General features: G+C 47.1%; 3 protein-coding genes across 3 annotated transcripts; 2 read left to right on the top strand and 1 right to left on the bottom strand.

Moving 5' to 3' along the window:
* The first annotated feature begins 9,778 nt into the window (after nucleotides 1-9,778).
* Nucleotides 9,779-14,320, top strand: LOC125525007 (WPP domain-interacting tail-anchored protein 1-like). Its single transcript, XM_048690032.1, has 6 exons — nucleotides 9,779-9,950; nucleotides 10,156-10,220; nucleotides 11,230-11,742; nucleotides 11,805-12,964; nucleotides 13,076-13,243; nucleotides 13,907-14,320. Exons 3-6 carry the CDS (start codon nucleotides 11,247-11,249, stop codon nucleotides 14,123-14,125), a joined length of 2,043 nt encoding a protein of 680 aa, XP_048545989.1. The 5' UTR covers nucleotides 9,779-9,950; nucleotides 10,156-10,220; nucleotides 11,230-11,246; the 3' UTR covers nucleotides 14,126-14,320.
* Nucleotides 14,260-16,049, bottom strand: LOC125525008 (7-deoxyloganetic acid glucosyltransferase-like). Its single transcript, XM_048690033.1, has one exon. The coding sequence runs from the start codon at nucleotides 15,788-15,790 to the stop codon at nucleotides 14,372-14,374; it is 1,419 nt and encodes a 472-aa protein (XP_048545990.1). The 5' UTR covers nucleotides 15,791-16,049; the 3' UTR covers nucleotides 14,260-14,371.
* A 3,090-nt stretch (nucleotides 16,050-19,139) lies between these two features.
* On the top strand, nucleotides 19,140-20,261 carry LOC125525009 (gluconokinase-like). Its single transcript, XM_048690034.1, has 4 exons — nucleotides 19,140-19,303; nucleotides 19,411-19,453; nucleotides 19,543-19,622; nucleotides 19,740-20,261. The coding sequence occupies exons 1-4, from the start codon at nucleotides 19,264-19,266 to the stop codon at nucleotides 20,168-20,170; spliced, it is 594 nt and encodes a 197-aa protein (XP_048545991.1). The 5' UTR covers nucleotides 19,140-19,263; the 3' UTR covers nucleotides 20,171-20,261.
* Nucleotides 20,262-22,756: the final 2,495 nt, after the last annotated feature.

Here is a 22,756-nt window from a genome sequence, read left to right on the forward strand (position 1 = left end):
GTTCAGCAACACCTTCCAAATATCGTTATTTGGAAGGCCTTTGCTGAAATTCATACAAAAAGGCAAATTATCCTATCCGGGACACCATTCTGGAATAACTTTGGAGGACTTCGTCATGCCCTGGTTACTTCCGGCTAATGATGAAGCCATGGATTTCTTCAATACTTTGACACTAGGAAACCTCTCTCGACCCCTCGGCGATCCTCGACCCCTCGAACCCTCGACCACCCTTGAACCCTCGACCCCTAGACGACCCTGGAACCCTCGACCCTCGATCCCTAGACCCTATAGAACCCTCGAACACTCGACCCTGAAACCCTCGACCCTTGACCCCTTAACGACCCTCGACCCTCTACCCTAGTTCCCGACCCTCGACCCCTCGGCGATCCTCGACACCCTCGTTCCCGATAAAAATTAAGAAGAAGAAGAAGAAGAAGAAGAAGAAGAAGAAGAAAGAGGAGAAGAAGAAAGGAATAGCTAGAGGAGAAGATCGAAGAAAAAAAGAAGAAAAAAAAGAGGAGAAGAAGAAAGGAATAGTGGAGAAGAAGAGAAAATAGAATATTCTATTTTCTCTTCCTCTCCACTATTCCTTTCTTCTCCTCCTCTTCTTTTTCTTCTTTTTTCTTCTTCTTAATTATTTATTTCTCCTCTTCTTTTCCTCTCCTCTTCTTCTTTCTTTCCTCTTCTTATTTTCTTCTTTCCTATCCTTCTTTTTCTAAAATTGTAACTTTTGCATATATAAAACTTTTCTAAAATTGTAACTTTCTATATAAAACTTTCCTATCGGGAGGGGGTTATATCGACCCCCCCCCCCCTCGTATTGAAGAAAACGAAGAAGAAATAAAAGGAGGAGAAGAAGAAAGGAATAGAGGAGAAGATCGAAGAAAAAAAAAGAAGAAAAAAAAGAGGAGAAGAAGAAAAAATAGAAAAACTCTATTCCTTTCTTCTTCTCCTCTTCCGTTTCTTCCTCTCCTCTTCTTCTCCTTTTTCCTCTTCTTATTTTCCTTTTTCCTCTCCTAAATATATAAAACTTTTCTAGAAATGAAACTAACCTAAAATGTACTAAATCAGAGAACATATATAGATAATCCTTTTCTAAATATTTAAATCTAACTTTTGCATATATGAACATATATACACAGAGAACATAAAAACATATATACATTTTTATAAAAAAGCAAAATACAAAATACAAACATATATATGAAAAAAAATCTGAAAAGAAGCAATATACACAATACATATACTGACATATATACATAATATACACAAAGAGGCAATATACACAAGCATATATAATATATAAAAAAACAGGGGAGGGGCGCCGGCCGGACCAATGGGGCAGGGCGACGGCAACGGGCGGGCCGGGGCGACGGCGACGGGCGGGGCGGGGCGACGACGACGGGCGGGGCAGGGGCGACGGCGACGGGCGGGGCAGGGCGACGGCGACGGGTGGGCCGGGGCGCGCGACGCGCGTCGGGGCAGGGCGGCGATCGGCGACGGCGTCGGGCGAGGGCACGGGCGACGGCGAGCGGGCGGCGACGGCGACCTCGGGTGGCTAGGGGAGGCGACGGCGACGTCGGGGCAGCCGGCGTCGAGGAGCAGCGCAGCAGCCTGGCGGCGTTTGGAGAGAAGAATGGCGGGTGGGGGAAATTTCCTATGTGTTTGGTTATATAGGAAAGGTATTGGTCCCGGTTCGTGGCTCAACCCGGGACCAATGCCCCCCTTTAGTCCCGGTTGGTGCCACCAACGGGACCAAAGGCCTCTTTTCAGCAGCCCAAAGGGCGGGAAGCGGCGGCCTTTGGTCCCGGTTGGTGAGGCGAACCGGAACCAAAGGGGTCCATTGGTCCCGGTTGGTGCGACGAACCAAGACCAATGCCCCCCTTTGGTCCCGGTTCTTCCCACCAACCGGGACCAATGGCCTTGTGCTGCCCCGCGCCCAAAAGTTTAGTCCCACCTCGCTAGTTGAGAGGGCTCTGGAGTGGTTTATAAGCGCTGCTGCACCCACCCTCCCGAGCTCCTCTCAACTGCAGGCTTTCGGGCCTAATCTGTCACTGCAATGCCTGTGGGCCTACTAGGCCTGCTGCGGGCCTGAATCCTGGCCCATGGTAGGGTTTCTAGTCGTATTCAGGCCGTGGTGGCCCAGTAGGTGGCATTTTTTTTGTTTTTTTGTTGCTTTATTTATTTTCTTTTGTTTTTTGCTTTATTTTTTAATTCTTTATGCTTTTATTTTTAGAAAAATTATAAACTTTTTGTTAATGCCATTAGTTTTCAAATTTGAAAATAATTTTTTAGTTTTTTTGTTTTCTTTGTTGCTTTATTTATTTTATTTTGTGATTAACTTTACTATAAAAATAGTTTTTTCCTATTTTTTGATTTGTTTTTTGCATTATTTATTTTCTTTTGTTTTTTGCTTTAATTTTTAATTCTGTTTGCTTTTAGGTTAGCAAAATTATAAACTTTCTGTTAGTGCCATTAGTTTTAGGAAAATTATAAACTTTCTGTTAGTGCCATTAGTTTTAGGAAAATTATAAACTTTCTGTTAGTGCAATTAGTTTTCAAATTTGAAAACACTTTTTTAGTTTTTTTGTTTTCTTTGTTGCTTTATTTATTTTATTTTGTGATTAACTTTACTATAAAAATAGTTTTTTCCTGTTTTTTGATTTGTTTTTTGCATTATTTATTTTATTTTGTTTTTTGCTTTAATTTTTAATTCTGTTTGCTTTTAGGTTAGCAAAATTATAAACTTTCTGTTAGTGCCATTAGTTTTAGAAAAAATTTAAACTTTCTGTTAGTGCTATTAGTTTTCAAATTTGAAAACACTTTTTTAGTTTTTTTGTTTTCTTTGTTGCTTTATTTATTTTATTTTGTGATTAAATTTACTATAAAAATAGTTTTTTCCTGTTTTTTTGATTTGTTTTTTGCATTATTTATTTTCTTTTGTTTTTTGCTTTAATTTTTAATTCTGTTTGCTTTTAGGTTAGCAAAATTATAAACTTTCTGTTAGTGCCATTAGTTTTAGAAAAATTATAAACTTTCTGTTAGTGCCATTAGTTTAAATTTGAATAGTTAAAATTTGAATTCTTTGAAAATTGTTTGAATCACAAGTTTGTGATTAACTTACTAAAAAATGAGAATAGATGCGCTTATAGAGAAAATTCAACCTAAGTTCCTAGTAAATTTCTATGAATTTCAGAGAAATTCACTATGAATTTAGGTTAAACTTTTCTCTATTAGGGCATCTATTTTCACTTTGAGAGGAGCTCAACAAGGCAGAGAGGGAAGGGCTTATAAACCGGTGTGAGCCCCCTTCGGTTGGCGAGGTGGGACTAAACTCGGCCCGCAACGAGGACCAACCCTTTAGTCCCGGTTTGAAAGTTGGCATGGGCCAGGGACTAATGGTCATGGTATTACGAGGGCCGAACCATAAGACATGAAAGCATTTCAAATGAACTCTGAAAAAGTTGAAAGTTGGAATGGTATCATAATTTCACCCACATAGCATGTGCATGTACAAAACGGACAATGGTAGCATGTTCGTGTGTTACAAAGTTGCGGGAGAAAGTCTTCACTTTTTCTTCGCTTGTGTCATTTGCTTATTGCGCCGTAACCATGGATAATCTTCATTGTTTATCAGGATGCTTGGGTCAGCCTTGACATTGAAGGGAGGAATTTCATGAAACTTTTCATAATCTTCAGACATGTCTGTCTTGCCGTCCACTCCCAGGATGTCCCTTTTTCCTGAAAGAACTATGTAGCGCTTTGGCTCATCGTATGATGTATTCGCTTCCTTATCTTTTCTTTTTCTCGGTTTGGTAGACATGTCCTTCACATAGATAACCTGTGCCACATCATTGGCTAGGACGAACGGTTCATCAGTGTACCCAAGATTTTTCAGATCCACTGTTGTCATTCCGTACTATGGGTCTACCTGTACCCCGCCGCCTAACAGATTGACCCATTTGCACTTAAACAAAGGGACCTTAAAATCAGGTCCGTAGTCAAGTTCCCATATGTCCACTATGTAACCATAATATGTATCCTTTCCGCTCTCGGTCGCTGCATCAAAGCGGACACCGCTGTTTTGGTTGGTGCTCTTTTGATCTTGGGCGATCGTGTAAAATGTATTCCCATTTATCTCGTATCCTTTGTAAGTCAATACAGTCAAAGATGGTCCCCTGGAAAACAAGTACAACTCATCACAAACAGTGTTGTCACCTCTAAGACGTGTTTCCAACCAACTGCTGAAAGTCCTGATGTGTTCACATGTAATCCAGTCGTCGCACTGCTCCGGGTGTTTGGAGCGCAGACTGTTCTTGTGTTCATCGACATACGGGGTCACCAAGGTAGAGTTCTGTAGAACTGTGTAGTGTGCTTGAGACCAAGAATATCTGTCCCTGCATATTATTGAGTCTCTTCCAAGAGTGCCTTTTCCAGTCAGTCTCCCCTCATACCGCGATTTAGGGAGACCTATCTTGTTAAGGCCAAGAATGAAGTCAACACAAAACCCGATAACATGCTCTGTTTGATGGCCCATGGAGATGCTTCCTTCTGGCCTAGCGCGATTACGGACATATTTCTTTAGGACTCCCATGAACCTCTCAAAGAGGAACATATTGTGTAGAAATACGGGCCCCAGGATGACAATCTCGTCGACTAGATGAACTAGGACGTGCGTCATGATATTGAAGAAGGATGGTGGGAACACCAGCTCGAAGCTGACAAGACATTGCGCCACATCACTCCTTAGCCTTGGTACGATTTCTGGATCGATCACCTTCTGAGAGATTGCATTGAGGAATGCACATAGCTTCACAATGGCTAATCGGACGTTTTCCGGTAGAAGCCCCCTCAATGCAACCGGAAGCAGTTGCGTCATAATCACGTGGCAGTCATGAGACTTTAGGTTCTGAAACTTTTTCTCTGGCATATTTATTATTCCCTTTATATTCGACGAGAAGCCAGTCGTGACCTTCATACTAAGCAGGCATTCAAAGAAGATTTCTTTCTCTTCTTTCGTAAGAGCGTAGCTGGCAGGACCTTTATACTACTTCGGAGGCATGCCGTCTTTTTCGTGCAAACGTTGCAGGTCCTCCCGTGCCTCAGGTGTATCTTTTGTCTTCCCATACACGCCCAAGAAGCCTAGCAGGTTCACGCAAAGGTTCGTCGTCACGTGCATCACGTCGATTGAGGAGCGGACCTCTAGGTCTTTCCAGTAGGGTAGGTCCCAAAATATAGATTTCTTCTTCCACATGGGTGCGTGTCCCTCAGCGTCATTCAAAACAGCTAGTCCACCGGGACCCTTTCCAAAGATTACGTAGTGTAAATCATTGACCATAGCAAGCACGTGATCACCGGTGCGCATGGCGGGCTTCTTGCGGTGATCTGCCTCGCCTTTGAAATGCTTGCCTTTCTTTCGACATTGATGGTTGGTCGGAAGAAATCGACGATGGCCAGGTACACATTCTTCCTGCATTTGTCCAGGTATATACTTTCAGTGTCATCTAAACAGTGCGTGCATGCGTGGTATCCTTTGTTTGTCTGTCCTGAAAGGTTACTGAGAGCGGGCCAATCGTTGATGGTCACGAACAGCAACGCCTTAAGGTTAAATTCCTCCTGTCTGTGCTCATCCCACGTATGTACACCGTTTTGATTCCACAGCTGTAAAAGTTCTTCAACTAATGGCCTTAGGTACACATCAATTTCGTTGCCAGGTTGCTTAGGGCCTTGGATGAGAACTGGCATCATAATGAATTTCCGCTTCATGCACATCCAAGGAGGAAGGTTATACATACATAGAGTCACGGGCCAGGTGCTGTGATTGCTGCTCTGCTCCCCGAAAGGATTAATGCCATCCGCGCTTAAAGCAAACCATACATTCCTTGGATCCTTTGCAAACTCATCCCAGTACTTTCTCTCGATTTTTCTCCACTGCGACCCGTCAGCGGGTGCTCTCAACTTCCCATCTTTCTTTCGGTTCTCACTGTGCCATCGCATCAACTTGGCATGCTCTTCATTTTTGAACAGACGTTTCAACCGTGGTATTATAGGAGCATACCACATCACCTTCGCAGGAACCCTCTTCCTGGGGGGCTCGCCGTCAACATCACCAGGGTCATCTCGTCTGATCTTATACCGCAATGCACCACATACCGGGCATGCGTTCAGATCCTTGTATGCACCGCGGTAGAGGATGCAGTCATTAGGGCATGCATGTATCTTCTCCACCTCCAATCCTAGAGGGCATACGACCTTCTTTGCTGTGTATGTACTGTCGGGCAATTCGTTATCCTTTGGAAGTTTCTTCTTCAATATTTTCAGTAGCTTTTCAAATCCTTTGTCAGCCACAGTATTCTCTGCCTTCCACTACAGCAATTCCAGTACGGTACCGAGCTTTGTGTTGCCATCTTCGCAATTGGGGTATAACCCTTTTTTGTGATCCTCTAACATGCGATCGAACTTCAGTTTCTCCTTTTGACTAATGCATTGCGTCCTTGCATCGACAATGACCCGGCGGAGATCATCATCATCGGGCACATCGTCTGGTTCCTCTTAATCTTCAGCAGCTTCACCCGTTACAGCATCATTGGGCACATCGTCTGGTTCCTCTTGATCTTCACCAGCTCCCCCCGTTGCAGCATCACCGTATTCAGGGGGCACATAGTTGTCATCGTAGTCTTCTTCTTCGCCGTCTTCCATCATAACCCCTATTTCTCCGTGCCTCGTCCAAACATTATAGTGTGGCATGAAACCCTTGTAAAGCAGGTGGGAGTGAAGGATTTTCCGGTTAGAGTAAGACCTCGTATTCCCACATTCAGTGCATGGACAACACATAAAACCATTCTGCTTGTTTGCCTCAGCCGCATCGAGAAACTCATGCACGCCCTTAATGTACTCGCGGGTGTGTCTGTCACCGTACATCCATTGCCGGTTCATCTGCGTGCATTATATATAATTAAGTGTCCAAATTAATAGAAGTTCATCATCACATTAAAACCAAAGTGCATACATAGTTCTCATCTAACAACATATAGCTCTCCAGAGCATCTAATTAATTAAACCATACATTGAAACTATGTAAAACATTTCAATGCGAAAACAAATGCGATCATAATCGCAACCAAGGTAACAATTGATCCAACGGCATAATGATACCAAGCCTCGGTATGAATGGCATATTTTCTAATCTTTCTAATCTTCAAGCGCATTGCATCCATCTTGATCTTGTGATCATCGACGACATCCGCAACATGCAACTCCAATATCATCTTCTCCTCCTCAATTTTTTTATTTTTTCCTTCAACAAATTGTTTTCTTCTTCAACTAAATTTAACCTCTCGACAATAGGGTCGGTTGGCATTTCCGATTCACATACATCCTAGATAAATAAAATCTATGTCACGTTGGTCGGCATAATTTTCATAAACAATAAATGAACCAATAGTTATAAAGATAATATACATACCACATCCGAATCATAGACATGGCGAGGGCCGACGGGGGCGGATACCAAAACCATCGCACTATATAAGATGCAATAATAAATGTAAGAAAATGATACAAGTATCTATCTAAACATACAAGTAAGAATATTTTTCCTTCCAGAAAGAAGATAAGAACAAGAGGCTCACCACGGTGGTGTCGGTGATGAGATCGGCGCGGGTGATCGACGGCGGTGAAGACGGGGACGGGGCGTGACGGACCGCTAAATCTAGACAAATCTCGAGGAAAATGGAGTTTGGAGGTCGAGCTTCGAGAGGAGAAAGCTTAAGTAGTGTGGCTCGGGCATTCCATCGAACACCTCATGTGCATAGGAGGTGAGCTAGAGCACCACAAAGCCCTCTCCCCCTCGGCCAGAGAAAAACAGAGCACTGGGGTGCTCTGCTCGCGAGCGAGGGGTATATATAGGCACCTCATTGGTCCCGGTTGGTGACATGAGCCGGGACTAAAGGGGAGCCTTTGGTCCCGGTTCAGGCCACCAACCGGGACCAATGGTGATGGGCTAGGAGCGAGGCCTATTGGTCCCGGTTCATCCCACCAACCGGGACCAATGGCCCACGTGGCTCGGCCGGCCTCTTGGGCTCACGAACCGGGACCAATGTCCACATTAGTCCCAGTTCTGAACTGAACCGGGACTAATGGGCTGACCCGGCCTGGACCAAAACTCTGTTTTCTACTAGTGGACGGTGTACGTAAGTGTTGCTTCTTTTGGTAGTATGTGCAAGTAAATAGTGACCTAAAACGTTTTATAAAAGTTGACAGAGAGAGTAGTAATGTAGTACAAAAAAGCTGTTAAATCTCTTCCCCGGTTGGTCCAAGATTCCTGATTCGGCCCTCTCGCCTGAGTGCAGAATGAGACCGGCGTGCGATCATGTATTGCCAACTTCTGCTGGCGGGATGACATCAAGCAACACGCGTGGCCATATGCATTGGTAAAGTTTTCTCTTGCTTGCTCGAGGGTATAGCCACGTTTCCTTCAAAAGTGTCCCTCTTTTCGAAAGTATCCTTCAAATGTCGAGCTCAAATGCTTCTGCCATTAACAGTAAAATAGAAAACAAAAACAAAAAAAATCTAATTTTTTGGCAAACTTTAAGAAATGTTTGAAGCGCATGCATCACAAAATCATATCGGAGCAAGTCGTGAAAAAAATAGGATCAGAGCTCCAAAGTATGTTTGAAAGTAACATTTTCAGAGTATCGATTTTGTTTTTCTACCATGGCTTGCTTCGATGTGATTTTGTCATGAATTTTTGCATGCACTCCAAACATTCTCTAAAGTTTGCCACACAAAATATTCAGAATTTTCTATTTTTTTTCAAATTTACTATTCATGCAGGAGCATTTGAGCTCGAGCTTAAAAACTCCACATCCCCCTCTTTTCGTCTATATTGTTATAAGAAACGACATCAGCGAACCGTTGTTAGGAAACGTGATTAGCGGTTATTAGAAAGCTTGAACGGCAGGGCAGTGGTCAGGAAATAATGTGTTCGGAGGTGCTGATGAAAGAATGAGGTGGTTCCGAACACAAAAATGCAGCAGCTAGATAGAGCAACTCGGAGTGCCAGTGAAACTGATTTCTTGGCAGTACCGCACAGAACTGAGCAGTTGCTAGAACGAAAAATCCTGCAGAAAAGAGCTAGGTCACAACTCAGAAGTTTCGGACGAAAAGAAGCGGAGGTGCCAAACTTATATTGTGACCTGCGGAAAAGCAAACCGAGATACTTGGAAATGCCGTGTAACTTGTTATACTCGGAAGTGCCGATGCAAATAGGAAATGTGTCAAAGTGAAATATGTGGGTCAGTAGTTCCAAGACAAAAGAAACGGTGCTCCGCTGGCATCGTCTCCGATGTGCCCTTTGGTGCTAGGACGCGTGAGGTCAACATGGGGTACTGAAATCGGTGTTGCAATGGTGAGTGAAGGACTTAGGATGCTCATAGGCCGGTGCCATACCACCAGTCCGTGGCAAGCCATATCGCCACCGCGGTGTGTGTGTGTGTGGGGGGGGGGGGGGGGGGGGGGGGGGGGGGGGGGGGGGCGGAGCCGAGGCGATTTTAGGCTTAGCTAGTGTTTCAAGTAAAGATTAGTCTCTCCCTCCATACTAGTTTGTTCCCCTTTAACTAGTGTTTCAAGTAATGATTATTTTTTCTTCTTCTTTTTTGACAACTTTCTTCTTTTCTTCTAAATATAAAGGCTGCCTGGAGAACATTTTTCTTCACGGTGTAAAGGCCGAGAGCTATGTTCATCTCAAGTGGCCCTTCAACCGGTGGGGCCCACAAAAAGGATGGATCGTTGATTCGCGTCACAGCAGAAAAGCTGTGATTTTTCCTCTGTCCCCCCGTCGACTAGCCTAGACAGCTACTGCATCTCGCTTTTTCTTCCCTCGCTGTCCATCTCGCGCGGCGACGGCGGCGGCGGCCAGATCGTGGAGCTCCGGCGACGGCAGGACGCAGGTGCGTGCGCCCGCCCTCGCCCCATTTCCCCCGCTCCCCTTCCCTCTCCTCCCTCCGCTGCAACGGCGGCTTAGGGCGCGGCGCGCCGGCTGGGCGATGCCCGGGGCGGCGGCCTGATGCGCGCGGCCGCTGAGCACGAGGCTCTTCTCTTGTTGCACCAGCTTGGGACTGATCTATCTCTTTCCCTCGTTGTGATTTATTGCAGCGACCGCGAGGCAGCTCACAGGAGCAAGCAGCACAAGTCGTGTGATTTTTCCCCTTCAGTCGGAGGTATACAAACTCTAGTTTCCACCTACAGTCAGACGTATACATACGAAGTGTGTATTTGTGCTCGTATGCTCTGTGCTGTTCGTGTGTTTGGGAGCGACACGATGACCAAGTTTAGTTCAATTTTTCGAAATGATTATTGTTCATATTCATATTGGATTGCACGGCACCCTGTCCTCAATCTAGTGATTATTTTTAGTTCAATCCCACCACGGCTATTTCTCGGTGTGCTGGCACACCATCAAGATCCGCGCTCCGTCGCCACACAGCCAATTCCACAATACATGTTGCTACCTACCTCGAGTAGCTGATTCCTGTGGGTTCAGTAATCCTCTTGGATTGATATCTGAACATTTTATGAGCTTATATCCTTGCCACATTTTACTAGTAGGTACTTAGTTTTGACCTTGTGACAGGCCCTTATCCCATTTTATTATTTTCCGCAAACTCAAGGAGGGCCCGTGTCTGCAAAACTGATACTACTATACCATAGAATTTAGTTGAATTTCACGAAATTTGGCATTTGGAATGCCCATACATGTCAGAGTTGTCTGCCCAGTCAGCTGTCCTGTCATGTCGTCATGACAAATGGATCTAGCTTTTCAGTTTGTGGGAAAAAATAAAATGGGGTAAAGTCGTCACAGTGTCACAACGAAGGGGTAAAAAGTGGAATTTACTCATAAGCTAGATACATTGCTGTGCTCTGGTTTTTGTTGCTCATCTGGTTCCCTTCCATATTCGTTTATTTTAATCTTCTGTATTGCCTATTGCTTGTATCCATAGTTCAAAAAAGCGCTAGGCCTTAATTGTGCGTTTTGCCACCGTCTTGCGCTTTACTGACCAAAGCGCATGCTTATGCGCAATTATGCGCAAATTAAGTGCAGTTATGCGCAATGCGTTTTGCCAACGCCTAGAGCCTAGGCGCGCTTAAGCGCTCGCTTAGGCATGCCTTTTTTGACTATGCTTGTATCTCATATCAGTATCTTGTTTTTTATGCGATTTTCATGTGTAGGTAGCACACAAGGAATTATGAGTGCTGAGAACACTATACCTGATGTTCTTGCCCAAGAAAATTCCCTGTCTCCAGGAGATAGGATGAATGCAGTAGGGACCAACATGGAAAGTCTTACAAGAGTAGAACTCGACCTTGCATTTGCCTCTGAGAAATTGCTAAATTTGGAGATGCTGGTGATGGAAATAGCTCGCCGAGCTACTGATTTTGAGCCTCTTACCTTGGAAAGTGGATCTGTTTCTTCTGAGACCGCTGAGGATGCCTTCGAGTTGGACACCTTATATGGTATTCTCGATGCAGAAGTCCAAGAGTTAGATGACATGATCAGTTCTCTTCAGATTGATGCTAAAAATGTTGAGGACAAGGTTTATGACGAAGAATCTGGAGGCAAGGTTAAAGCTAAGCTGGATGCTGCTATGGCTTCTTTGAAACAGATGCAGGATCTAATTGCTGATATCAGAAAGGAGTCTGCAAAGTTCGAGAAACCCATTGAGTTTTCCAGCGACCAAGCAGGTAAATGCTCACTTATCCCTATTATGCATCAACTGGATCCCTTTCTAACCGCTCTTGTACAGGAATTGCTGAACATGGTGTGTGTGAAAATGGCCATGTGTCATCCGTCACTAGCATGTATACAGAAGATGAACGAAGAAATGTTCTGCAGATGTTAGAGCAATCGATAGCAAGTGAGCTAGATCTTGAAAAGAAGCTCTCTGATTCAAGATATGCTGTAGAAGAACTTAAGATGAAGCTTCGCCTCCAAACACAAGAAGCATCTTTTCTAGAGGAATTAACAGAAACAAATTCGGGGAGATTGTTTGAAGCAGAAAATGCTTCTGAGGTACTCCTGGGAACTTCCAGGGAACTTATAAATGAACTTAATACCATACAGGTCCATTTAAGTGCATCAAGATCTAGAGAAGATGATCTCAATTCGAAGTTAGAACGCAGCTTGATGGAACTGTCTTCTCTGAAATTAAACCAAGAGAAGATGCAAGAAGAGAGTAAAATGGTTGAAACTGAAGAAGCTGTACAGAATGAGGCACGATCAAACCCTGAATTATTATCCTTGCACCGTCAGGTTGAAGAGCTAGAAAAACATTTCACGGAATCTAATTCACAGTTGTTGTTGGAAAAGGTATCATCAGAAGTAAGTCAGGAAAAAGAGAATGTGATGCTCACAGAGCTAAGCACACTGGAAAGTATCATTAAGAATCTCAAAGCTGATGTCCTAAGAGCTGAAAACAGAGCACAAAATGCTGAAGTAAGGTGCATGCAGCTAACAAAAGACAATGTAGAGCTCAGTGGGGAGTTAAGCTCTCTTAAAAGCCAGGGTTCGGATAAGGCCTGTCTTTTGGAGAGGGAATTGTCGGAGTCAAATGCCCAGTTGGAGCATGCCAAGGCATCAGTTGCTGCCTTTGCTGAACAGCAGGGTATGCTGAAATCTACAGTATCTGACATGGAACATATGATTGAAGATTTGAAAGGAAAGGTTTCAAAATCTGAAACCAGAGCCCTAAATGCTGAATCAAAGTGTGCATTATTAGCAGACACCAATTTAGAACTTAGTGAAGAGCTATCGTTTCTGAGAGCTCGAGTTGAAGGCCTAGAGAGCTCGTTACAGGAAGCTAACCATGTGAAAGTATCAACCATCAAGGACATTGGTCTCAGAACTAAAGTTATCACTGAATTGGTCACGAAACTTGCAATGGAAAGAGAACGACTTCATCTCCAGGTATATGCATGATTGCATACACAGCATTAATGTTTACCTTTATAAACTCTTCTTTTTACCTCCCATTCCTGTATGTTCATATGCTGGTTTGGCTCTTCGTGGTGGTTGCAGATTTCTATGTTAACAAAGAAGAACAGGATATTGACTCACAGGTGCAAAGGAACTAGTGTTAAGGATGGCACAAAGCTGTACAAAAATGCTACTGGTAAAGATGCTGAACTTCAGTTCACTACATCGGCCGAGGAAATAGTTTCAGATTCTTCATCAGCACAAAATGTGGTGAGATTTCTCTCTAATTTATTCACCCCTCTTCTTTGAAGTAAAGTGCATGAGCATCCACATCCCATTGCATATAATGAGGTGCTACAGCAGACATACTCCAGCCCCTATAGACGCTACTAAGGCCGCGTTCGGCAGTCCTCCGCGGAGCGGAGCGCGCGGAGCAGGCCTTAACCAACTCTGCAAATTGTGGCCTTAATCAACTGGATTGCCGCTCCGCTCCGGCGCGGAGCCGCGGAGCGGAGGGAATCCGAACGCGGCCTAAGTTGACAGGAAAACTTCAAATTTGACATTTATAATAGAATTCATATAACTAAGCATCAGCAGCCAAGTTTAGCTTTGTTGCCAGTCTGCCCTTAGCGCGGATGCGTGCAGTTCTCCTCTCCTTTAGCCTCTCATTAGCATCATGGGGTGCGGATGCTCTGAAGTTAGTGCGGTGCGCGATTGGCTCTGGCAGAACTTGGGCTAGGCAAATATTTTATTAAGCCCCAGCCATTTTCCTAGCAAAATATTCGCACTTACACAGCGCTGACATTTTGCCGAACATGCAGCGTTACCTGCACACCTTGATCTTATTTTGCTAAGCTGTCCATGCATACCCGCATCGCGAAACAGAGATTGTTCTAATCTTGTAAATGTGTATCCATGATATGTTGTACTCAGGCGGAGAAAGCTTCAGACCTTATCGATGGCAAGGTGGAAGCGGAGGGAAGCACCGGAGAGGAGGAGGAGGATTCCGCCGACGAGGGCGCGCTGCGGACCATAAAGCCGTCGGTGGCGCTCAGCTGGAAGTACGTCGCCACGGCGCTACTTGCCGTGGTGGCCGCTGTCGTCGTGTGCCACCTGCTGCTTGAAAACGGCTGGGAAGGGCGCACGGCCTGACGTTTCCTTTGATTTCGCCTGAATAATGCGCAGTTTTGTGCTGGACTGAATCGGCGCTGAATGTATACTCTGATGCTCTCATCCGGCCTGAGTGAGACCTCTGGGACACCTCCTACTCAAGGAAAATGGCGGGCTGATCTTAAGTGGGAATTTTGTATTACTAATATATCGGTTTTGTTAACCTCCTTGTGATTATGTTTGGTGTACTGCAGCAACATTCGAAGAAGAGCATTTCAGCCTGCTGTGCTAGTCTTCATTGATTTTATTTCTGGGCTTGACACTGAGCTCCCTGATGAAGCGGACGAGCCGCTCCAGCTCGGACGACGACGACCCCGTCTCCGTGACGTCGAGCCTCAGCTGCCGCGCCATGGCTCCGGCCGCCGCCCTGATCTCGCCGGACGCCATGGCCTCCCTCGCCGTGCTCTCCACGACGCCCCTGTCGCAGACGTCCTTCATGTCCAGCCCCGTGCCCCACACGGCTCCCACGAACCGGCTGTTGGTCTGCTGGTCGGCGAAGAAGGGCCAGCACACCATGGGCACGCCCTCGGCGGCGCACTCCAGAGTCGAGTTCCAGCCGGCGTGCGTCAGGAAGCAGCCCACCGCCCGGTGCCGGAGCACGTCCCGCTGAGGTGCCCACTCCACGACGCGCGCCCTGTCAACTCCTCCTGCCGCCGCCGCGACGGCTTCCCGGAGCAGCAGCCCAGGGCTGGCCGGGCGGACCAGGTCCGGCCGGAGCACCCAGAGGAAGGCGCGCCCGGTGGCCGCGAGGCCGGCGAGGAACTCGGTGAACTGCCCGTGCGTGATCACCGCGAGGCTCCCCAGGCTCACGTACACGACGGACCGGTCCTCCCGGCCGTCCAGCCATACCATGCACCCCTCGTCCTCCTGCCAGAGGCTTGTGTTTGAGCTTGCGGCGGACCTCGACGAGCTGGCGGCGTGCAGCGGGCCTACGGCGAAGACGTCGGTGGCTGTGCGCGACGCGATGCGGGCCAGCGCCGGCCGCTCCATGGACGCGGCGGTGTTGAGCACGAGCGCGCGTGCCGCTTTGCAGCTACGGGCGATCGCCTCGGCCACCTTGAGCACCATCGGGTCCGAGCCGCCCTGCTCGGCGCAGCGGAGCCCGCGGGGCAGGTCTCGCCGCCGGAGGAAGCCCTCCATCCCGGGGACGCCGCGGACCGGGTCGTCTGCCGGGAAGGCGGTCTCGCCGAGCTCGTCGAGCCGGGGCGTGCAGAGCAGCGCCAGGTAGCTGCAAGCGCTGTGCGCGGCGAAGGCGAGCGCCGGGACGCCGAGCTCCTCGGCGACCTGGACGGCGAACGGCATGGTGCCGTCGGCGACGACGCACGTCACCGTTGTTGGCTCGTCGGCAGAAGATAGAAGCGACGAGAGCAGGGCGCTGTAGGCGGGGCCAGTGGTGGCGCACATGGACGCCATGAGGTCCAGGAAGCCGCGGGGGTGGTCGTCGGGGAGGCCGTCGGGGACGGAGAGCACGCGCATCGGGCGCGGCGGTGGGGGCACGTGGGCGAGTCGGCGGAGGGTGTGGTCGGTGTGGAGGAAGGTGACACGGAGGCCGGCGTCGAGGAGCGCGGAGGCGAGGTGGAGCATGGGGTTGATGTGCCCCTGCCGCGGCCAGGGGAACACCAGGACGTGCGCCGCCGCGGCGTCCATGGCTTCACCTCACCGGGGCAAACCTCAAACGTACGTCCAAGGTCCAACGCGCGCGCGCGCAAATCCAATGTCGATCGGCTCGGTGTTTGCTCGGCCCATTTGAAGTGGTCACGGTCGGTCCAATGGCATCTCTGGCTGCAACCCGGCCGGTCCGGCACCGCAGGAGCGTTAATTAGTATTTTTTTTAAGGATTGAGATCTAGCCCCACCAAAAAGAAAAAAACCGCCACTATGTGCTGACTCAGTGTCTTGATCAGATCGATCGGGGGATGCTGCCAACTCCAAGTGGTGCTACACGGCACGCCATTGACAATTTTACATCACTTCCACGTGCGCCCCAAAAAGCACACTGTAATCTTATCAAAAAAGCTTTCACCCTGCTTTATATTATATAAAGCAACTGTCCAAGGCAAACATCTAACAAGGTTCAAACACACACACACACAAAGGTCTAGACACACGTGGGGTGCGGCAGAGCATCTAGTCGGGCTCCGCGCACGCGTGGGGGGGGGGGGGGGGGGGGGGGGGGGGGGGGGGGAAGCGGAGGCGCCAAGCGGAAGGCCATCGATCGAAGGTCAGCGAGGAGGTTGTTGATGACGTCTCGGTTCTAGGGGCGGCTAAGCGGCCGCCAGAGCTGCAAGTATCCACACATTTTAAAGATGGCGTCAGTAGCACGTCGAAGAGGCACCTTCTGTATTACAAGCTTATTGCGAACGGTCCAAAGCGTGGCAAGGACCCCAACGCAAAGCCATCTAATATGGCGGTCGCGAGGGGGGGGGGTCTGAATTTCCGCAAGCAGGTCACGGAAGTTGGTGTTGCACCACTGCCCCCAGCCGTCTCTCGGAAACAGGACCAAAGGAACCGAGCCGTGGAGCACGAGAAGAAAGATGTGGTTAGCATCCTCCACCGTACCGCACATGGGGCACATCCCATCCCCAGGTCCATTACGCTTAAGGACCTCCACGCCGGACGGGAGGCGGCCTCAGATCCATTGCCACAGGAAGATTCTGATCTTCAGGGGAAGGCAGATGTCCCAAATCAAACTAAAGGGCTCGGGGGCTGTCGAGGGGGCGATCCCCGCGTAGAGGGATTTGGTGGAGAAGTAGTCGGAAGGGTCTAGGCGCCAAGAGATGGCGTCCGGAGTGTCGGCGATGTCCATAGGGAGGAGGGCGATGTCCTGAAGGAGAGCATCCCAACCGGCAACTTCAGGTGGGCCGAAGGGGCGTCGGAAAGCGAGGCGCCCCAAGTCAATAAGGGCCGTCTCGACAAAAACACGAGGGTCAACCGCAATGGCGAAGAGCTCCGGAAATCGCGCGGCCAGGGGGGTGTCACCAATCCACCGATCAAACCAAAACAGGGTCGAGGACCCAGTGCCAACCGAGATGGATGTGCCAATGCGAAGCAATGTAGCAGCTGAACGACGGCCTGCCAAAACTGGGAGCCGCCCGAGCGCTGACAGAAAGCAAGGGGCTGTCCCCGAAGGTACTTGTTTTGGATGATGGTGAGCCAAAGACCTCCATCGCCATTGGCAATTCGCCAGAGCCAACGGGTCAGGAGGGCAATGTTCATGCGTCAGGAGGATAAGATCCCAAGGCCGCCCTGGTCCTTGGGCTTGCAGATATCTGGCCAGCTTACCATATGGTACTTCTGCTTATCCCCCTTTCCAGCCCAGAAGAATCTGGATTGGTATTTGGCTATCTCCCGATGGAGGGTCTCATGGAGGCTATAGAAGCTCATGAGGAACCATAAAAGGCCGGCAAGCGAAGAATTGATAAGGATCACGCGAGCAGCCTTCGACAACCAGCGCCCTTTCCAGGGCTCAACTCGGTGTTGCATACGGGTCACCGCGGGGCGAAGGTCCGCCACAGTGAGGCGCGAATCACTAATGGGGATCCCCAGATATGTCGTGGGGAAAGAACACAACCGACAATTAAGTCGGTTCGCAATAGCCTGTGCTTCCTCCGTGGGGTACCCGAGAACCATCACTTCGCTCTTATCGAAGTTGATGGTTAGGCCCGACATCTGTTGGAAGCACAGGAGAAGGAACTTCATGTTAGCAATGTCTTGGACGGAGGCCTCCACCATTATTATGGTATCATCAGCATACTGAAAGGAGGGAGACCCCTCCCCCTCCGACTAAGTGGGGGACGATGCCGCGGATATGGCCAGCATCCTTGGCCTTATCAAGGATGGATGTCAGGGCATCAACCACCATGTTAAACAGGAACGGCGAGAACGGGACACTGTAATCTTACGACTCGTCCGATGAAATCAGCGACAATTAATATAAATCGGGGGAGTAAATATCATTGTACTCCTTGTCTCGATCCGTTTGACTCCGGTCAAAATTTGACAATGTTGATATTTTTGCCTATCAATTCTGTCAAAATCTATAAAAGTTTGATTCGACATACAAATCTAATATTATGCGAAGCAAAAGGAATCGGAGGGAGTATTATGATGAAAATAATGGGCCAACAAACGACCATGCTACTTCACATGCTTCGATGTTCCGGTACCATAGACACCAAGAAATGAAGTAGCAAAAAAGGGAAATATGAAGGGAGAGCCGATCCGGTCAGCCTCCAGCTACTATGAACATTCCCAGAGATTGCTTTTGAAGGTTGAGCTCCATGGAGGCCTCCAAAAGCAAAGTTCAATATTTGTGAAAATTTATTTGTTTACATGCCAAAAAAATTCTGAAAAAAATTACAGAGTTAGATGGAGGCATTGTTCACAAGTGTGTAAATTTTCAGGACGAGATACGGTGAAAAATGAGTGTTGTGCGGAAAAGACAAATCTGAGGTTTTTTAACGCATAATACCATTCATCCTCTCAGGCCATGAATTTGTTTTTTTACAGGTCGCATTTTAACGTATTTCATCCTGAAATTTTACACACGTACACCTCGCATCCCTTGTTTAATTGTACAAATGTTTTCAGATTTTTTTTCGATCTGAAATTTTGGAATTTCGATTTTTTTTCTTTTCAAAACGCCATTCTCTGAACTTTGCAATAGATAAAATTTGACATGATAGATAGATACTCCCATCATGAGTGAGTAAATCTCAGAGCAGGGTTGTGGAGATGGACGTGCTGCTAATGCTGAAGCTGGAGTATCTGAGAGCAGGAAAAAAAATCAGTTATGAAATGCAGTAATTCTTCTTTATCCTTCTAATTGATGCAATTAAACTCGGCTCAATCTTCTTTTTCCTAAAAAAGATTGACAAATCGAGATTCTTCTACTCTATATATCTAGAATATTATATATATATATATATTAAGGTATAATACAATAAAGAAATACAAATAAATAATAAAATAATAGTAAAATATAGGCGGCAGCAGAGTCAATCCCGTGAGACGGAAAGGCGACGGTGTCGTCTTCGTCGCTCAATCATTGTGTGCCCCTCTTGGCTCTCGTCCTGCCGTCGCCGCAGAGGAAGACGGAGACACCGTCGGAGGAGGAGCGCCATGGCCGGCTCTGATCTCCTCCGCCCAGATCCAGCCACAGGTCAGTTCACTACTCTCTATCTCTTCAGGAAATTGCTTGGGGCAGAGCCGATCCGGTCGGCCTCCAGCTGCGAATTTCACTCCTTCAATCGCCGGTTGTGGTTGCAGGGCTGGCCATCGTGATCATGGGCGTCAGCGGCTGCGGCAAATCGTAAGATCTAATTTGATTTCAGCAATCATCCCCTCTTCTCTTACTGCTTGCTCCCTCTGCTCTGATGCGAATTCTCTATTCTGCCGCAGGACCGTGGCGGCGATGCTCGCCGACGCGCTGGGCTGCGGCTTCGTCGAGGCGGACGACTACCACTCCCACGCCAACAAAGGTACCACCAACCGACGTCTTTCAGCAATGGTGATGACTTGCAGTGCCACCTCTCAAGCTCTGAAACCAAACTCTGAACTTCTCCGCTCCTCCCATGTCCATGTCGAACAAAACACAGAGAAGATGAGCAGGGGCGTCCCGCTCACGGACGAGGACCGCCTCCCGTGGCTGGAGTCGCTGCGCGACGCCATCCGGGAGCGCCTAGGCCGCGGCGAGGACGTCGCCGTCAGCTGCTCGGCGCTGCGGCTCAAGTACAGGGAGGTTCTCCGGCAGGGGGACATCAGTTACAAGCCTGGGAGCTATGAGACCTGCAGAGTCAAGTTCGTGTGTCTAGAGGCGTCGGCGGAGGTGATCGCCGGGAGGGTCGAGCGCAGGGCGGCGGAAGGGGGCCACTTCATGCCGGCGAGCCTGGTGCGGAGCCAGCTCGACCTGCTGGAGATCGACGCGGCCGAGGGGATCACCGTCGTCGACGCCACGGTGCCCGCCCACGCCATCGTCCAAGCCACCGTCGCCCAGTTCAGGGACGAGCTGGCATCCATGGCGTGCTGAGAAATTCAGTTGAATCCAGCTGCTCTGTTTCTTATTTCTGAATCCAGTTTCATGGCTGTACAAGTTATACAAGTTTTAAAGGCTCTCCAAACACCGGAAATTGCTTTTGGAGACGGAGCTCCGTGGAGGCCTCCAAATGCAAAATTCAAAATTCATATTTTTATATTTGAAAAAATTCTCAAAAAATTACAGAGATAGTTGAAGGCATAGAGCACAAGTGTGTACACTTTTAGAACGAAATACACTGAAATGAGGGCTGCGCAAAAAGAGAAAGAAAATAACCTGGGTCCTCTGTATATTTTTATATTTTTTCTAATTCATGAGTGATTTTGTATGAGACCACATATTTAGTGTTAAAGCACATCATGTACACCAAGATTTATACATCAGGTGGATGTATTAAGATGTTTTTTTTCGAAAAAGAAAATAACCTGGGTCCTCTGCACCGATTGGTGCGCACCTCATAAAACAGAGGACAGTCATGGTGGTTTTAGTGTTCAATAGCCTATCTGTGTAATACTTCCAATGGTAGAATATGACGTGTAATAAAGCATAAATAAGTTTGTTTAGTAGTTAATTAATTTGGTAGTCTTTTAGTTGGATAAGTTATGATTGGGGAGGACTATTAGAATGTCGTCATAACTAGCTCTCACATGTCAGGTCAAAAAAAAAACTAACTCTCACATGTTTAAGTTTGGCAAATCCCTCTTATTGTAGATAAGTCTTGGATGTCAAGGTAACTAAACTGCATATTTTAAGAAGTCTACTAAACCGCTGCTCCTAGAGGGTCGTAAACTCGCTTCACTAAACCCTACATCACTATATACTATAGGTTGAGTTCAGATGGTTTCAATTTCATGGTTTGCTAGAAGCAATCCACTTAAGGTTGCTCATATCTTGATGCCACATGTGCTGCAAATGTCGAGAACGATGCCACCGTAGTAGAATTAAACGACATCAATTGTTCGAGTCTGATGTTTGGTGAAGCAATGATGATGCCCTCGCTCCACACAAAGTTGTCACTAGCTGGCCTCCTATAAATAACTAGCTTATTGCCCATGTAGAGAGATCACATTTAGTTGGTAGGGAAATGTGAGGAGAATGACAAAGTGTGGGACGAGGGCGCTAGTGACTAGCAAGCTGAATGACACCGACGATCACATAGCATGATATAGCAGTGGAATGTGATGTATTGGAAATTTGTTTGGAGGGCACACACAAAATCATAGTCCGCCAGTGAACATTGGAACTAGCAAACAGTGAGCAATTGGTGGCTCTTATTACTTCCCAGTCAAACACGTCACATATTTTACGTGACATGTTAGGGTTAGGCAACCCCGTGGTGGCCGCTGTCGTTGTGCGCCTCCTGCTGCTTGGAAATGGCTGGGAGGGGCGCACGGCTTGATGTTTCCTGTGATTTCGCTGCGTTTGTGTTTGCGGAATAATGGCGCAGTTTTGGATGCTGTATGTGTTCACGTCTCTTCGTTTCAAGCCAGCTCGACCTGCTTGAGATCAACGCGGCGGAGGGGATCACCGTCGTCGACGCCACGGTGCCCGCCCACGCCATCGTCCAAGCCACCGTCGCCCAGTTCAGGGACGAGCTGGCCTCGACGGCATGCTGACAACCGAGAGTTTCTGCTGGTTCTTGTTTCTGAATCCAGCTTCATTTCGTCAGTGTACCGGACTGGACAGACAATAATCAATCCACATACAACTTGTAAAAGAGGCTTGCAGACAAGCAATATACTCCCTCCGGTCCTTTTTACTATGCATATTAGATTTGGGTCAAGTCAAACTTTACAAAGTTTGACCAAATATATATTAAGAAATATCAATATCTACCATACCAAATATATATTCTATGAAACTACATTTCGTAATTATCTAACAAAATTGATTTGGCATCGTAAATGTTAATACTTTTTTCTATAAATTCGGTCAAAGTAAAGACGTTTTGACTTCAGACAAAACTTATATGCAGACTAAAAAGGACCGGAGGGAGTACTAGTATCATCAACCTTATGAAATTCATGCTGCAGCCAATTCATTCAAAAGTCCAAACAGATGAAGAAGTGCGGACAATGTATTTCAACAATACCTAGTTCACTCAAAAATAAAACATGCATAGTGATGAAATAGGCATGCCGCCACCATTCTCAAACAAAGTAAAAGAAAGACTGAACCTAGCCTTTCTTTTTTGACTGAACGTAGCTAATAACATTAATTGAACTGCTATTGTTCTAACCCGCAGGGCTATAGATATCAAACCAATGTTGCCAACATGGCGCTAATATGAAACCAATAATAGCAGAATGACATGAAAAGCTCAACATGATCATTAATGTTGAACGTGACATATCTGTGCATATCTCTTATCTCTAGTCATTTATATCTTAATTTGTAGAGATTTGGTAGGGTTAGTTGGTCGAAAACATTTCCTATATATATTGTAAACTACTCTGATTAATACAATTGAGTTGCATCCAATACCTTTCTACATGGTATCAGTTTTACCATCCGATCCTATTGCCCTAGGCCTTTAGGTGCAACCGATGGGAGACAGTAGCATGGGCTACATACAATCAG

This window comes from Triticum urartu, chromosome 7, assembly GCF_003073215.2.
Source record: "Triticum urartu cultivar G1812 chromosome 7, Tu2.1, whole genome shotgun sequence".
Taxonomy (NCBI): domain Eukaryota; kingdom Viridiplantae; phylum Streptophyta; class Magnoliopsida; order Poales; family Poaceae; genus Triticum; species Triticum urartu.